This window comes from Chanodichthys erythropterus, chromosome 10 (assembly GCF_024489055.1).
Source record: "Chanodichthys erythropterus isolate Z2021 chromosome 10, ASM2448905v1, whole genome shotgun sequence".
NCBI classification, from domain to species: domain Eukaryota; kingdom Metazoa; phylum Chordata; class Actinopteri; order Cypriniformes; family Xenocyprididae; genus Chanodichthys; species Chanodichthys erythropterus.
Genome location: NC_090230.1, coordinates 37,765,224 through 37,782,764, shown reverse-complemented (window position 1 = coordinate 37,782,764; position 17,541 = coordinate 37,765,224). Strand labels below are relative to the sequence as shown.

At 36.5% G+C, this 17,541-nt stretch overlaps 2 protein-coding genes across 2 annotated transcripts; one reads left to right on the top strand and one right to left on the bottom strand.

The window, feature by feature from the left end:
- Positions 1–1,427: 1,427 nt before the first annotated feature.
- cry5 (cryptochrome circadian regulator 5) lies at positions 1,428–9,044 on the bottom strand. Its single transcript, XM_067399119.1, has 11 exons — positions 8,994–9,044; positions 6,478–6,736; positions 6,164–6,358; positions 5,972–6,090; positions 5,739–5,893; positions 4,620–4,760; positions 4,365–4,532; positions 3,469–3,609; positions 3,227–3,378; positions 2,922–3,133; positions 1,428–1,733 (listed from the first exon to the last, which is right to left on the bottom strand). Exons 2-11 carry the CDS (start codon positions 6,690–6,692, stop codon positions 1,675–1,677), a joined length of 1,557 nt encoding a protein of 518 aa, XP_067255220.1. The 5' UTR covers positions 6,693–6,736; positions 8,994–9,044; the 3' UTR covers positions 1,428–1,674.
- Positions 9,045–9,213: 169 nt separating this feature from the next.
- On the top strand, positions 9,214–14,724 carry dcps (decapping enzyme, scavenger). The gene is made up of 6 exons (XM_067399120.1): positions 9,214–9,395; positions 9,778–9,928; positions 11,790–11,935; positions 12,046–12,159; positions 12,237–12,347; positions 14,073–14,724. The coding sequence occupies exons 1-6, from the start codon at positions 9,228–9,230 to the stop codon at positions 14,337–14,339; spliced, it is 957 nt and encodes a 318-aa protein (XP_067255221.1). The 5' UTR covers positions 9,214–9,227; the 3' UTR covers positions 14,340–14,724.
- The last annotated feature ends 2,817 nt before the right edge of the window (positions 14,725–17,541 follow it).

Below are 17,541 nucleotides of genomic sequence, written 5' to 3'. Positions count from 1 at the left end.
GCTCATCCTTGAGACTGTGCAGACCCTACATACGTGTGCTTGGGAATAATTTGGAAAACCATTGTCACTTCAGTGCCGCTGCATCAAGAAATACAACTCTGTTTTGCAAGGAGAAAGCTAAAAGTCAATTCTATGCAGAGATGCAAGTGAGTTCTCTGGGCCCGAGCTCATTTCAGATGGTCCAGAAGACAGTGGAAATTTGTGCTGTGGTTAGATGAATCCACCTTTCAACTTGTTTTGGGAAAAACTGACATTGAATTCTCAGTCTCAGAGACAAAATGGACCATACAGACTTTCATCAGCGACAAGTGCAAAAGAAAACATCTGTCATGATATGGGGGTGAATCAGTGAAAACAGCATGGGTGACCTGCAAATGTGTGAAGGTACTATTGACGTGGAAATGTATATTGGGATTGAACAGAAACATATACTGCCGTCAAGATGACATCTTTCCTGGGAAGCAAGACAATGCCAGGCCTCATTCTGCAGTGCTACAACAGAGTGGTTTCTAGACACTCTACACCAGGGGTCTTCAAACTCGGTCCTGGAGGGCCGCTGTCCTGCAGAGTTTAGCTCCAACCCCAATTAAACACCTGAACCAGCTAATCAAGGTCTAATTAGGCATACTACAAACTTCCAGACAGGTGTGCTTCCAAAACTTCCAAACTAGTATGCTCAATTCCCAAATGATTAAAAAATGTAATTAAAAGGAAAGGTGATGTGACAGTGGTAAACTTGCCTCTGTCCCAACTTTTTTGGAGCGTGTTACAGTCATCAAAATCTGTCTATATTTACAAAATACAATTAAAGGTGCTAAAGAGGATGTTTTGTTTTATACATTTTTGCAATATTACTTGAAACTGTCTTTACTAACTGATAAAAGACTATTTATTAGGTGCACTGAAAGGAATATTATTAATATACATCATCTGTGCACGAGGTAGGGCCTTAAAAACATCAGCCAATCATTTACGCGATCATCGCGTAAACGATTGGCCCTCTGGCTTGTCAATCACTGCCGTGACGTTCCTTGTGAGAGACGAGCGCGGCTGCGCGCTCCAGTAACTTTCCACACTCCACAGGCACCGCATGCAATGTTTTTGTCAGGAGACAGGAGTAACAACTGCAGATTATGAGTCACCTGCGGTGAGTCCGACATAATGAATCCACTAACACAACACAGAGAATGCCGGTGGTAAACACTCGTGTTCCAATACTCGTGCACGAGTTTCCTCGAAAGGAGGGGGGTTGTTCTCACGCATACGCTCATTTCAAAAACTCAGTAACAGTCCTTTGGTTTCTCAGTCGCCGAAAAGATCCTCTTTAGCACCTTTAAGTTGGTCAATGAAAACAGTGGACATTTTTTGTTTGTACTTTTGTCAGTTAAATAAAGGTTCAAGGTATATACAAATCAAAGATTCTTGATTTTATTAAATTTTATTACATTTTACAAAATGCCCTACCTGAACATATGCACATATTTAGAGCTTCCAAAAATAAAAAGGTTTTTTTAGTGCAATAGCATGACAGATGAACAGTCCCAACTAACCACTAATAGAAAATTGTACTTTATCTTAAACACGTATGTATCAAAGTTATAAATAGTATAAAGAACCATAATTGACCCATAGAGGAACACAGCATAACAATATTCAGGATGAGAGAGACCAGCTTCATCTCTTTGCCTTCTTCTCAAGCATGTCCATGATAGATGTCGCTTTGCGTTTTACACCTGGACAGAGAAAACAAGAATCAAACTCAGAATCAAGATGTCTATTTGAGTGAAGAAAGTTCAGCAGAAGATAATATATGTTTATAGTTTGCCACCCTGCAAAAACTAATTTCCAGGAGATGGCATAATCTAATATAATCTACATCATAACACAAGTTCGTTCATTCAATAGTATCTGTGAGCTGAAAGTGGTGTAGAGTGTGGCAAATCCGTATGCAAGTGGTCACAGGAGACACATTTGAAATGCATGATACTGCCAGGTGAAAACAGTAATGCACCTTGGCTGACCTCTTGTGATTGGTTCATCAAAAACACATCTTAAAGGGTTAGTTCACCCAAAAATGAAAATTCTGTCATTTATTACTTACCCTCATGCCGTTCCACACCCGTAAGACCTTCGTTAATCTTCGGAACACGAATTAAGATATTTTAGTTGAAATCCGATGGCTCCGTGAGGCCTCCATAGGGAGCACTGGGGACTTCCTATCTCAAGAAAGGTACTAAAAACAATATTTTTGGAGTGCCAAAAAACCCCCAAAATAACGACTTATTTAGTGATGGCCGATTTCAAAACACTGCTTCATGAATCATCGGAGCACAAATGAATCAGTGTATCGAATCTGCTGTTTGGAGCGCCAAAGTCACGTGATTTCAGCCATTGGCAGTTTGACACGCGATCTGAATCATGATTCGATACAGTGATTCATTTGTGCTCCGATGCTTCCTGAAGCAGTGTTTTGAAATCGGCCATCACTAAATAAGTCTTCTTTTTTTTTTGCCGCACCAAAAATATTCTCGTCGCTTTATAATATTAATATTGAACCACTGTACTCACATGAACTGATTTAAATATGTTTTTAGTACATTAATGGATCTTGAGAGGGGAAATGTCAATGCTCCCTATGGAGGCATCACGGAGCCATCGGATTTCAACTAAAATATCTATTTGTGTTCTGAAGATTAATGAAGGTTTTATGCGTGTGGAACAGCATGAGGGTGATTAATAAATGACAGAATTTTCATTTTTGGGTGAACTAACCCTTTAATACCAGGTGGAACCAGGGCTTCATTCTTGCACACTCAATTTCCGGGATATTGTATATAAATCCAGGAGACATCCGGAATTTCCGGAGAGGTGGGATGTCTGTATATGTGAATAATATTCATATTTTCAGTCTAAATAATTACCTTTAGTGGTGGTTTTGTCCCCTGGAGAGCACTTTGCATATGCTGCTTTCATTCTCTGAATATTCTTTTTATAGACAACTTCATGCTCCACAATAGGACGAGGGTAATCTTTTCCCACAATGCACCCTGCTCTCTCCTGAATGCTCCGAGGAGCTTTCCAGGGTTCGTATATGTACTCGGCAGGGAAGTTCTTCAGCACCGGAAGGTATTTCCTGGAAGACATGTAAGTAGAGTTGAGTTAGTATTTAGTAAGTAGTTGTTTCACAGATGCTTTTAAACCAGAACAGAATGTAAAAAAAACTAACTTGATGTAATCCCCTTGTTTATCGGTTTTCTTTCCAAAGGCGATGGGAGAGTAAACCCTGAAGTACTGATGGAAGAACGCGCTGGCTGAGAGCCACTGCCAGTTTCCTGCATTTAACGACCAATCAGCATCCAGCAGCAACTCTTCAAACACCTTCAGATGACAGGGAGCAGAAACACATCATGTTAATGATTATATCTGTATTTTTCTAGAAGATAGTTGGTAATTGGGCCCAACACAAACCTTTTGGCCCTCCTCCCAGCTTATCCACAAGTCTCCTCGGGTCAGGAAACAGGCGACCGCGTGCCGGGCCAGATGATGGATCCAGCCCTCCTGACGTAACTGAGTCATGATGGCATCAATGAACGGGAAACCAGTCCGAGCCTGAAATCACACATGCACGTCTTCTGTAGTGAGACTCCGAAATTAACTGTTTTACCAAAACTGAAATTAATGTTTTGATTTATCTGAAAACTGAAACCATGTTTATTTAACAATCAATGAATTACTCAAATAAAAGCTGAGCTGTATATAAAAAAAACTTTTTTTTTTTTTTTATAAAACTTGAAGTATGAAGCTTGACCAGAACGTTTGAAGCAAGTTTTGCTTTCAAATCTTGAAGGTTTTGTAGGTCACTGAGTCTATCAGAAAAACAGATATTCTGGGTGGTTGCTAGGGTGTTGCTATGCTTTGGCTAGGGTACTCTGGGTGGTTGCTAGGAGGTTACTAGGGTGTTGCAATGTGGTTTGTATGATGTTCTGAGAGGTTGCTGGGCTCTTGCTAGGGTACTCTGGGTGGTTGCTTGGGTGTTACTATATTACTATACTATTCTGGATTAATATCACATTTATTTAATAATTAATGATCAAATAAATTAATCAACACAAATAAAATCAGAGCTGTATATGAAAATTTAAATTGCACATAAGCCAGTTTTAATATCAGCTTTTTAATGATGTATTAAATCGTTGAAATGTAAACATTTAAATAGTGGTAATTTGTTTTCATGATTATTTAATGATTTATTTAAATATTTTTGTTTGCCAAAATTTTGGTACATCACTATATCATTACATTTTTAATACATTATATTATTACATTTTAATACATTCAGAAAAGGTGCAAAAGCTTCACTTTACCTCCCTCCATGCAGCGAGGCGCTCAGGATTGTTTTCCCAGTCCACCTGCAAACAGTTCGTGTTGCCTTCCATTCTGTTGAAGTTTGGGATCCCGACGGCAGTCGTGTAGAAAAATTCTCTCCACATCAGCTGGCCGTGCAGGGAAACCGGAGGTTCAGAGTGCTTCTTCTGCAAAAGACATAGCGCTACATCAGCTACACCAGGATGTTAAACATCTGCTAGTTACTCAGGTGATGCATGAGGCATCTGCCGTACCCCTCTATACACATCTGTGAGCCTCCACCAGAAGGTGCGTGCAGACAAGCAGCCGAATCGGACATACGGGCTCAGGACGGTGGTGCTGGGGATCAAGGCGTTAGGGGACGTCTGTGGTTTCTCAAAATTGCACACCCACCCCTGCAAAAAGACAAAACCAAAAAAACATTTGGCAAGACTATATTGTTATTAATATTTCAAATTGAATATTTCAGCTACTTATGCTTTAAAATTAATTGTATTGATTGAAAATATTTAAATGTATATTAAATGCAATTATTGTAGTGCATTTCATGATATATTATGCTCACCACAATTAAAATGACTGTTTAATCATTAAATTAAATTAATTAACAAATAAAATAAAATTGTACTGACATGTTTAGAGTGGGAAACTAATATTTATATGCATTTTTTTTAATGTATGCAGCCTATTCTAACAATATTAAAATCTTATTGATTTTCACTATAAAAAAAAAAAAATCACTATAAAAAATTTAAATATATTTATTAATTTATATATATTATATTAGTATATTTATTATGCATTATATATATATATATATATATATATATATATATATATATATATATATATATATATATATATAAAAAATTTATTTTCTTTTATCCTTAACTACCACAAAGCAAAAATCAAAAGAACAATTTTTTAAAATTAATATACATTTATAAAATATTAAAATATATATAGAAATATATAGTATTCAAATATTGTAAATGCATTTGTTTATTTGTTTATTTTTTACAAATTATCTTTATTTTACATATTTTATCTAAAGGTGAAACTTACAGTTTGGTTTAAAAAAAAAATTCTGACTATTATTATTATTTTTTTTATAGGGTTCATAGTCTGCATCCAAAATCTTCCCTACTATATAGTATGTGAAAAACAGTATGCCAAAAGAGTAGTATGTCTGAATACATAGTATTCGAAAAACAGTACGCGAAATGTCCCCGAATGACCTACTACTTCCGCTGGGATTCGGAAGTGCGCATCCGATGAACAGTTTACCATCCCATCAGGCCACGGGAGGGTGTTTATGAATGGAAGTGATGCAACTGATGCTGGTAGGTTATGTGACATGTTGGGGCATGTACCGTTCTCTGCATGTGCTCATCCAGTCTGCGCAGAGCTTCCTGTTCACCCCCCGGGAACAGATCTGGTCCTAAGGATGATGTATCTAATCCTAGATCTTCAAGAGATGGAATCCCAAACTCGTCTTCATGGTCCTCAGAAAAGGGAGTGGACACACCTTCCAGAGAAAGAGGCATTATGAAGGAGAGAAAACCAGCAACAATCTATAATCTCCTTCAGGATGATGTCCTGATACCTTTCATGTCCTCTTCGGTTGGAGCAGGAACAGGTTTTTTAGGGGGTCCGATAGCCTTCACCACACTCTGGAAGCGAACGTAAGTCAGGGGAGTCTTGCCATTGTTCTCGTCGATAATTCTGTTTGAAAAAGCAGGTGAGTATTTTTTGTGAAAATCTATCAAAATATGATTTACAAATTATGACGCATTACCTGTCAATGTTGTAGAGAGTGTGAGAAATCTTTGGAATAACTTCCACACCATATTCCTTGGCCAACTTCATGACTTCCTGGTCTCTGCTCTGACTGTACGGCTCTGTATCAACCTCAAAAGTCAACCGAGTGATCTTCCATTTCTCAAAGAGCTTTGGAAGGACCTCTGTGGGCGGCCCACTGACAACAAAGAGCCTAGAGTAACAAGAAATTACTTAAAAGCTTGAAAAAACATATTTGTCCATGTTGGACCCTTAGCTCAAATCTCCACCCAATCTTCAGTTCATTTTATAAGACTATTTTTGCCTCTCTACCTGGAGTTGAGTTTCTTCAGACTGGAGTCCAGGTCCTTGAGAGCTTCAATCAGAAATCTCCATCGATTAATGCCGATGTGAGTGTTGCTGGTGTACCAGGGGTCCAGCAGGAACAGGGGGTAGATGTGTCTACAGTCTTTCAGGGCAGCGATCAGAGCAGGGTTATCATGCAAACGCAGTCCTTTGCGGAACCAGTGCATGGAGTTGTGGCTCATGGTCGCAGACCTCCACACAGGTAGTCAAAAGGACACTGGAAAAACTGGTATAAATAGTACTTTTACACAAAAGCCAGATTTCACAAGTATGTTTTCTAATGTTGGTTTTAAAATATACATAGCCTCTTAACTATCACCATCCACGCTAGTGGGACGTTTGCCATTATATATTTTTAAACAATAATATCTTAGTCTAAATATAAAATAATATTAACAAACTATATTTGATTTGAAAGCTTACAAATTGCAGTTTTCATATTTGTAGATTTCAAAAGACGGAGAAACAATTCACAACAACATTTTCAGACTCATATAACACGTTTTGACATTTATTTTGAAATAGCAATGAAAATGTTCTTTTTGCATGTCTTTTATGTGTTTGTTAGAGGTTGAATTCAAACCAAATACTGCCATTCTGCCCATACTACTTCTGAATAGGATGTCAGTTTCATAAATATTATAAAAATTATGGAAATATATGGTTCAGGTCACTCAAACCATATGCTATATGGAAATGGAAGAGTCCTTATATGGTCACCAATGGAGCCTGGATGGTATCTAGTGGAAAGGTTTGGTACTGCGCCCAAACAAAATCTTACTGTAAGCTCAATTTTTGAGATATCAACCTAAAATTTGAAACACAACTTGATTCGATTTTAGATTTTGGCTTTGATTTTCTTGCATTTTTAGAGTAAAACTGTTTTGTAAAAATGTATATTTTATATAAATTAATTATATTTTTACATTTTCACTTCTAAAATAATTTGCCAAGTGTCCCCTTTATAAGGAGACCAAACTTGAGTCTGTGCTCTAAAGTATTCAAGATTTAAAACTATTTAAGCTGCGGTCTGTTCCACAAAAATGGGACTGACAGGTAAGGGGTTAAAAATAAATCATTTTCATGTGAATAAAATTAATCATTTCTGTTATGCTTTTTTCCTTGATATTTTGTTAATTTCTCTTTTTCTTTCTTTTTTTGTTTGTTTCAAAATTATTTTAAATCAAACTAAACAGTTTAAATGGAACGGAATATATATATACAGTACAGTCCAAAAGTTTGGAACCACTAAGATTTTTAATGTTTTTAAAACAAGTTTCGTCTGCTCACCAAGGCTACATTTATTTAATTAAAAATACAGTAAAAAACAGTAATATTGTGAAATATTATTACAATTTAAAACAACTGTGTACTATTTAAATATATTTGACAAAGTAATTTATTCCTGTGATGCAAAGCTGAATTTTCAGCATCGTTACTCCAGTCTTCAGTGTCACATGATCCTTCAGAAATCATTCTAATATGCTGATCTGCTGCTCAAGAAACATTTATGATTATTTCCAATGTTGAAAACAGTTGTGTACTTTTTTTCAGGATTCCTTGATGAATAGAAAGTTCAAAAGAACAGCATTTATCTGAAATACAAAGCTTCTGTAGCATTATACACTACCGTTCAAAAGTTTGGGGTCAGTAAGAATTTTTATTTTTTTGAAAAGAAATTAAAGAAATGAATACTTTTATTCAGCAAGGATGCATTAAATCAATCAAAAGTGGCAGTAAAGACATTTATAATGTTACAAAAGATTAGATTTCAGATAAACACTGTTCTTTTGAACTTTCTATTCATCAAATAATCCTGAAAAAAATATTGTACACAAATATTTTGTACAATTGTACACATTAAATGTTTCTTGAGCATCAGATCAGCATATTAGAATGATTTCTGAAGGATCATGTGACACTGAAGACTGGAGTAATGATGCTGAAAATTCAGCTTTGCATCACAGGAATTAATTACTTTGTGAAATATATTCAAATAGAAAACAGTTGAAAGTGAAAATCTTCTCAAATCCATGTCTACTTCAAATCAGTATTTATTTTCAATTTTCTATTGAAAACATAATTAATAAAACAAAATAGATTTCATATTTCAACTGTATATTAATATTGTTATAATGGTAATTAGCTGAATATTCAGTACTACAACATAAGTCTAATAGTTTTCTTAGAAATCAAAATGTTTTTAGATACACTGAAATGAATTTCTGACTCTAATGTGGCTCGTTTCGTTGACATTATTAGTACTACTACTACTACTATTGTTATTATCATTATTATGCAATTAATGTGACTCAAAGCTTTGCCAGTGCACAGCGATTATTATGCATTTTCTTTCCTGTGGCTGCGTTTAAAGTCTCTGCAATCAAATACAGTCACAAATTCTGAGAGAATGGTGCAGTATAACGAAACAATAAATAATCAATAGCTATTTTAATCTATGAGAAAAATATATCAGTACTCACGAGCTTTCTGGTTACGTGAGGTCTCGCTGGCGTTTTGTAACAGCTGCCCTAATGTTACAAAAGATGTAAAATTCAGCAGCACGTGTCTCACCAGTTCAGCCAATCAGACGCTGTTTACATGCCAAGGCCCAGAACCAATCAGGATGCGGTCTGTGAGACATGCGCAGAGGTTTATTTTTGTCCATGTGTCTCACGCAGTGAACCTTGATTGGTTGGTTTTCAGCGGGGTGAATCATGGCGGAAAGCGAGAACGGCAGAGCTGCAAAAAGACCGAAAACAGATGCGGACAATGAGCGCGGAGACGTGGGAGAAGTGTCTTCCGACAGCCCGGTCTCGGACTTTGAAATCACCCGCATTCTGCGCGACTGTTCGCGGGAGAAGAACATCTTCATTCATGGAAAGGTGCGCGTGCAGGAGAGAGATAAAAAATCACTATCTTTTTACTAATGTTACTAATTATCTAGAGTAACTAGTATCTAGAGTAACAGTACTTATGTAACGTTATCTATTTCAACTTTTCTAGTAGTTAAATACTAGTAGCCTACCTATTTATAGACGCTAAGCCAAATGCTCATAGTCCTAATATTTATATTTTATAGACTGATAACTTAAGTTATGACTGCTATAATTCATTTAAAATCTCACTAGTATAACTAAGATTACTACTAGTAGGATTACCTGCTAGCAAATAAAGTCACTATTACTAATAACATAAATATCTTTACTAGTTAGTTTAAAGTAATACATGTTAAAATGTCTTGAAATCATATGTTGTGTTTACTAGGTGAAGGATCAGGATGCTGTTGTGATCCTGGAGAAAACTCCCATCAGACAGGACACTCTATCCGAGTTACTGAAGAGCAGTCAACTCAAGCTGGAGATGAAGAATGACATTTACAGCACATACCAGCTGCAGGCACCAGCACACCTGAATGGTACGATTACAGCATGTTTTCACAAGCCTTTGTCTGGCTGTTATAACTGTTATAACTATTTATGTCATTAATTACCTACCCTCATATCATTCCAAACCCGCAAGACCTTCGTTCATCACTGGAAAACAAATTAAGATATTTTTGATGAAATCCGAGGGTTTCTGAACCGCACATACGCACATTTTGAGGTCCAGAAAAGTATTAAAGACATTATTAAAATAGTCCATGTGACTTCAGTGGTTCAACCTTAATGTTATAAAGCGACAAGAATACTTTTTGTGCGAAAAATCAAAACAAAAATAATGTCTTTATTCTACAGTTTCTTCTCTCCTCTGTCAGTTTCCTACACAGTTGACGTTGCGAACGCAGTACATCGCTTCTGTGTTGTTTACATCAGATCACTGACTCATTATTGGCCGGCTCCTGTGTCAGCATCACATGCATGTATCATGCAGCATGTACAGTCTCGGACAATACTGAGCCAACGTTTGGACGCAAATACAAAAGCGCTGCACTGTGTTCGCAATGTCAACTGAGTAGGAGATTGACGGGAGAGAAGAAACTGTAGAATAAAGTCATTGTTTATATTTTTGCACACAAAAAGTATTCTTGTTGCTTTATAACATTAAGGTTGAACCATTGTAGTCACATGGACTATTTTAATGATGGCCCCCATAGGGAGCAATGACACTTCCTCTCTCAAGATCCATAAAGGTACTAAAAACATATTTAAATCAGTTCATGTGAGTACTGTGGTTCAATATTAATATTATAAAGCGACAAGAATATTTTTGGAGTGCCAAAAATAACAAAATAATGACTTATTTAGCGATGGCCGATTTCAAAACACTGCTTCAGGAAAATTCGGAGCACATTGAATCAGTGTGTCGAATCTGCTGTTCGGAGCGGCAAAGTCAGGTGATTTCAGCCGTTGGCAGTTTGACACGCGATCTGAATCATGATTCGACACACTGATTCATTTGTGCTCCGAATCTTCCTGAAACAGTGTTTTGAAATCGGCCATCACTAAATAAGTTGTTATTTAGGTTTTTTTTGACGCTCCAAAAATATTCTCTTCGCTTTATAATATTAATATTGAGCCACTGTACTCACATGAACTGATGTTTTTAGTACCTTTATGGATCTTGAGAGAGGAAATGTCATTGCTCCCTATTAAGGCCTCACGGAGCCATCGGATTTCAACTAAAATATCTTAATTTGTGTTCTGAAGATTAACGAAGGTCTTACGCATGTGGAACAGCAGGAGGGTGAGTAATAAATGACAGAATTTTCATTTTTGCGTGAACTAACCCTTTAAAGGTTTGGAAGGACATGAGGGTGAGTAATTAATGACACAAATGTCATTTTTGGGTGAACTAGAACTAAGATATGCAGGATGAGGGACTTGCCTGTAGGCTATTGTTAATATGTAATTAATTTTTCCAGGAGCTCATTGCTTCTACCTTCAGTTAAACTGCTAACTGTGATTGTAAATGAATTGCCTAAATTATTGCATTATTTGCATTATTGGCATTCTTTAAATTGTAATGTTGACATGCATTCTCTGTAAAGCTGCTTTTGAAACGATACGTATCGTGAAAAGCGCTATACAAATAAATGTGAATTGAATTGAAAAATGTAGGCTACTACATTTACCATCATGTGTTGTTTTAAGTATCATAAAATACCATGTAATTATTACAATGGTGCTTATATTTGGTAACTATTTAGTTATTGAAATCTTGCATGACTGCTTGTTGAAAGTCCAAGGCTCCATTACATGCAATATACAAAATCCACACGCATTAAACCAAAAATCCATTTGAAGGTTGATTTATGACCATTACATTTTTCATGACAGAAATCAAAACGACAGTGGTGTGTCCTGCGACAGAGAAGCATGTCAAGAAGTATTTGCATCAAGAGGTTTTTCTAGTTGAAGAATCAGGGGAGGATTATCGTAACATCACCCTACCGTACATCAGCAGCCAGAGCTTCAGTGTGCAGGTGAGGATGCAGTGACCTCTGACCCTTCATTTCAGTCTATCCAGTACCATGTGTCTCCTTCATACAGCTTAGCTTATAACTCCACTGCTCATGTTTCATCTTCTTTTCAGTGGGTACACAATATATTGGAGAAGAAAGCTGAAGCTGATCGGATCGTTTTCGAGGACCCAGACCCCGATACTGGTTTTGTTTTGTTGCCCGATTTCAAGTGGGACCAAAAGCAGGTGAATTATCGATGTTGTAATATTTGAGATTGAATAAAAGGCCTGTGGAAAAAACAATAATTTCCTCACCTCTCCAGCTACAAGACCTGTATTTGATTGCCATCGTCCATCGGAGGGATGTTAAAAGTTTGAGGGATCTTACATCAGAGCACCTGCCATTACTCACAAACATTCGCAGTAAAGGAGAGGTGAGCTATGAATCCATCTGTCAAATTCATCAACACATGATTTTCATTCACAATGAAGAAAGTAGAACTGATTCTTTTATCCACTAGATGTCACTGTTAATCTGAACATGTAAACCCAACACTAGTTCTGCTTGTTCACTATGTGTACTTGTTTTTTAAAAATATGTGGTGCAGTGGTTACCACATACACTAGTTTGGGGTCAGTCTTTTACGCTCACCAAGATTTATGTATATATGTGATCAAAATGCGGAAAAAAAAACACTAGTATTGTGAAATGTTAGTACAATTTAATATAACGGTTTCTATTGTAATATATTTTAAAATGTGATTTATTCCTGTGATGCAAAGCTGAATTTTCAGTAGGGTTGCAAAATTCTGGGAATTTTCAAAGCTGAAAACTTTCCATGGGAATTAACGGGAATATATGGGAATTAACGGGAATTAATGGGAATAAACAGGGAATTTGCAAAATTGCAGGTTAGCCTATAACAGGGTACTTAAATGTAGTTGAAAAACATCTTGCAACATAATTTTGGTTAAAACAACCATATTTAATGCACTTTTAGTTTAATTTTTACCCTGCACATTCCTCACACACACGGCACACTACTTACTGCAGGGTTATTGAGGCCACACCCCCTGCATGCACTGTGCATTCCCCCCGTCCATAACATGCACATTTGATAATATTGTGAAACATAACTACAATTTAAAATAATGGTATAATAATTGATATACATAAAAATATAATTTACTCCTGTGATCAAAGTTGAATTTTCAGCATCATTTCTCCTGTCTTCAGTGTCACATGATCCTTCAGATAACATTCTAACATGCTAACACAACTGTTTCCAACAATGATAATAACAAATAAGTATCAAATCAGCAAAATTAGACTGATTTCTGAAGGATCATGTGACACTGAAATAAAATGTAACGATTGCTGCAACAAAAATATATTTAGTTTACATATTTACTAAATTAGAATTAATTGAATGCGAAAAATAAATAACTGTTATTTCATGTTTTGACCAAACAAAAAGTTTATATTTGTTTTATATGATGCATTTTATATAAATTTTATAAATCTGTATAAATTTCCCAAAATGTCCAATTAATTCCCATAAATTCCTGTCATGTTTCCAAATTGGAATATTTCTAAAATTCCCCAGGTTATGTTCCCTTGAAAAGTTTCCGGAAATTAACCGGAAACTTTCCGCCCCTTTGCAACCCTAATTTTCAGCATCATTACTCCAGTATTCGGTGTCACATGATCATTCAGAAATCATTCTGATATGCTGATTTGCTGCTCAAGAAACATTATTATTCTCATCAGTGTTTAAAACAGTTGTGCGGCTTAATATTTTTGTGGAAACTGTAACATTTTTTTTTCAAGAGTCTTTGATGAATAGAAAATTCAAAAGAACAGCATTTATTTGAAATAATAGAAAACTTTTGTAATATTATAAATGTCTTTATTGTCAGTTTTAATCAATTTAATGTATCTTTGCAGAATAAAAGTATAATAATAAAAAAAAAAACCTTTTATGCTCTACATATGTTGAGCTGTGTTGATGCTGTTGAAGATAACAGTTTGATTCCATATCACAATTTCAAAATCAACACCATAAAAAATACAAAACCAGGTTTTTCCAAGTACATTTGTGAGGTGTAGCATCACTGCATATGTCAAATTGAAATTCAAGTCTTGTCTATATCCACAGGACACCATTCAGCAGCAGTACGGCGTCCCTCCGAGCAAACTGCGCGTGTATCTCCACTATCAACCGTCATACTATCACCTCCACGTCCACTTCACCTCGCTGGAGTACAACGCTCCAGGTTGTGGAGTGGAAAGAGCCCACCTGCTCTCTGATGTCATTCAGAACTTGAAGGCAGATTCCAGTTACTATCACAGCCGTAGCCTGGCGTTCCCACTGCGGGCCGATGATGGTCTGCTCCTCAGGTTCAAAGAGGCCGGGAAACTCTAGAGAGCTTTTTTTACTTTTTTTATTAATGTTATGTTGTCGTAATTGCTGGTTAAAGTACACTGATTGCTGGCAAGTTTTAAAAGATGCATTATTAAGGCCAGTTGACAGACGGCAACAAACACTTCATCGGTTTTGTTGGATCAGTGTGTGTCTGTTGGCGTCTGTCTGAGCTTGTTTTGAACATGCTGAATCGGCACTTGTCAGGTCATGGAATGTCTGAGAAGTGACGTACTGTAATCTGGTGTTTGTTAGTGTTGGTCAGCATCTATCGGTGCAGTGAGAATTGGCATTTACAGTATTAACTCTGTATATTGTAATATGATCATGTTTTGACCCTAATGTCTAAATTTGGTTACATTTTATGATCATCTGCATTTTTATTAAAGTACTGATTGTTTTGATATAGTTTGGTTGTGTTTTGTCTGTCGTGCCATGATTGATCGTGTGGATTCAACCCAAATTCATTACCCAGAACCGCAATTGTTTGGTCAGGCTGCGCACCTATCTGTGGTGCGACGTGGTTATTAATTTTAAAGCAGAATCGGATGCCAGTGGGGCCCCAGGCCTTATTCTTTGAGGTTTCAGGGGTCCTTTGAAGAGATTTGGCCGTGACTGACAGAGCAGCGGGCTGCAGTGAAGCTCCTGCGCTGTTTTTAAAACTTCTGAAGAAATGAGCGAAACCTACTGGTTTAATATTAGTCCAAAAAGCATGAAGAGTAAAATATTATGAGCGCAACACAGCTGATACTGCTTTTCAGAAAGTTCATTTGCAGTGCACAGATTTTTTTTGTTAACAAACATAGTTCTTTGGTTCTGAGCTCATTGTAAATCCAGGGATAGAGAGGCATAAAAAGTCCAAAACTCCACAGCAGAAAAAAAGACTGACTGTTTGTTTATGTGCTGCTTGATTATGCGGTTCAACATTGAGTTTTTAGAGAAGATTTCACTGTTTTACATTGCATAATCAAAGTCTTACAATGCCCTCTATTCACAAGGAATCACAAAATGTGATAGATTTATTTCTGTTTTGAATATCAGCTGAGGTTAAACTCTTTCTAAAGGAACATGCAGTTCACCCATAAATGAAAATCTGTCATTAGCTGCTTGTCATATTTGTTTTGGCCTGTTTTCTTACGTAAAAATCTATTGTATGGTTTTAGATGACTTGGAAAATAACCCCCAAATTGTATGCACTGCTGTTTTTGGCCTATTTGGAGCTCAACAGCTATTGATTGTCAACTATGTTAATTAGAAATCAGGTTTGGAAGGACATAAGGGGCAGTGAATGATGACAGTTTCACACTTTCGCCCCTCAATCGTCTCATTAAAGCTTGACATTCAGACTTGATTAATGTTGAGGTGATTTATAAGTTAGACTCTCATCTTTGTGTTGTTTCTCTAAAGCACCTGAAGCCAGTTGCAACAAATCCCTTTGGGAAAGCATACTTATACAAATATAACTAATGGTTTTCTTTCTTTAAGTGTTTTGATACATCTGGCTACTGCTAATTTTAGTGTTGTCACTAGCTAAAGCTCTTCTGTGCACCCACACATGTGGCTTTAGCTCCTTGTTATATGTTCATTATTTCCAAGTAATTACCAAGTCTTTTACTTACTTATCTGCTGTGATATGTTTGGCAGCAAGATTCAATATTTAGACAAATAATTCCAGAGAAGAATTTAAAACTCCTTAAGAGCTTTTAAACGGCCTCACGGAGGCTCTCCAAAACAATTACATAATTATACCACACAAGTGTTGCTGTCAGACAGAGCCTCTCCATCTCCATATATCACTCCGCTCTGCTCTCCAGTTCAGAACAATTTTTTTTTTTGCCACCAACATTACAAAGTGTAATTGGAATGTATGGTGAATTTATGTATTATGTTGAAGTTAAATGTGATGGAGCTTGATTGTTGTCAAAGAGGGAAATATTTGGCCACCAGCTAATGGTGAAAAATATTTAGTTAAGCAGTGGATTACCAGGGATTGGGTTGTTTTCACCCAGCCATTTTTTTCCAACCAATTTTGGATTTATTTTTTTAGCCAGCAATATATTTATATAGTAAAAGGCATGTTTTTACTCACCCCCAAATAGGGGCAAATTTGTGGGGTATTTTAAGCTGAAACTTGACCAGACCAGAGACTTATATTACATCATGTGAAAGAGGGCATAATAGGTCCTTTTAACCCAACCTGCTGGGTTTGTCCATATTTTACCCAGCTTGGGTTTTTTTAACCCAGTATTTTTTAGAGTGTACAGACTGCAAGTGTTTAATAATGAAAATAACGACGGCTCTCTTGTCTCTGTGAATACAGTAAGAAACAATGGTAACTTTAACCACATTTAACAGTACATTAGCAATATGCTAACAAAACATTTAGAAAGACAGTTTACAAATATCACTAAAAATATCATGAATCATGTCAGTTATTATTGCTCCATCTGCCATTTTTCGCTATTGTTCTTGCTTGCTTACCTTGTCTGATGATTCAGCTGTGCACAGATCCAGACATTAATACTGGCTGCCCTTGTGTAATTCCTTGAACATGAGCTGGCATATGCAAATATTGGGGGCGTACATATTAATGATCCCAACTGTTACGTAACAGTCGGTGTTATGTTGAGATTTGCCTGTTTTCCGGAGGTCTTTTAAACAAATTAGATTTACATAAGAAGGAGGAAACAATGGAGTTTGAAACTCAATGTATGTCTTTTCCATGTACTGAACTCTTGTTATTCAACTATGCCGAGGTAAATTAAATTTTTGATTCTAGGGCACCTTTAACATCTTGGTGCAGATACCACAGCACACCTTCAGGGGTCTAGTGGAGTCCATGCCTCGACGGGTCAGGGCTGTTTTGGCAGCAAAAGGGGACCAGCACAATATTAGGAAGGTGGTCATAATGTTGTGCTTGATCGGTGTATATGGGAATCAATTTGCCATGCTCTATTTGAGCTGCAGAAATTAAATTGAATAAATTAAATTTATTAAATTTAAATTTGGTTTTCAGTTTTGTTTCAGACATTTGGATTTCAATGTATATCAAAGAGCTCTCTCTCACACACACAGATATAGGGTGAATTCAGAGTGATTGCCATTGAGATGAATTGGAAAAAGTGTCCTAATCACCTTGTATTCACCCTGTATTTATGCTGTTTCTTCCTCTGAAATGATTTACATGATATGAGACGACTGTGGT

What these genes read in the sequence shown, in the direction of transcription:
- cry5 (XM_067399119.1), bottom strand. Translation starts at nt 6,692, where the DNA reads ATGAGCCACAACTCCATGCACTGGTTCCGCAAAGGACTGCGTTTGCAT. An exon ending in GCTGGGAGGAGGGCCAAAAG is followed by an intron (nt 3,379 to 3,468) that starts GTTTGTGTTGGG and finishes TGTCATCTGAAG; the next exon opens with GTGTTTGAAGAGTTGCTGCT. An exon ending in AAACAAGGGGATTACATCAA is followed by an intron (nt 3,134 to 3,226) that starts GTTAGTTTTTTT and finishes CATGTCTTCCAG; the next exon opens with GAAATACCTTCCGGTGCTGA.
- dcps (XM_067399120.1), top strand. Translation starts at nt 9,228, where the DNA reads ATGGCGGAAAGCGAGAACGGCAGAGCTGCAAAAAGACCGAAAACAGAT. An exon ending in GGCACCAGCACACCTGAATG is followed by an intron (nt 9,929 to 11,789) that starts GTACGATTACAG and finishes TTTTCATGACAG; the next exon opens with AAATCAAAACGACAGTGGTG. An exon ending in TCAAGTGGGACCAAAAGCAG is followed by an intron (nt 12,160 to 12,236) that starts GTGAATTATCGA and finishes TCACCTCTCCAG; the next exon opens with CTACAAGACCTGTATTTGAT.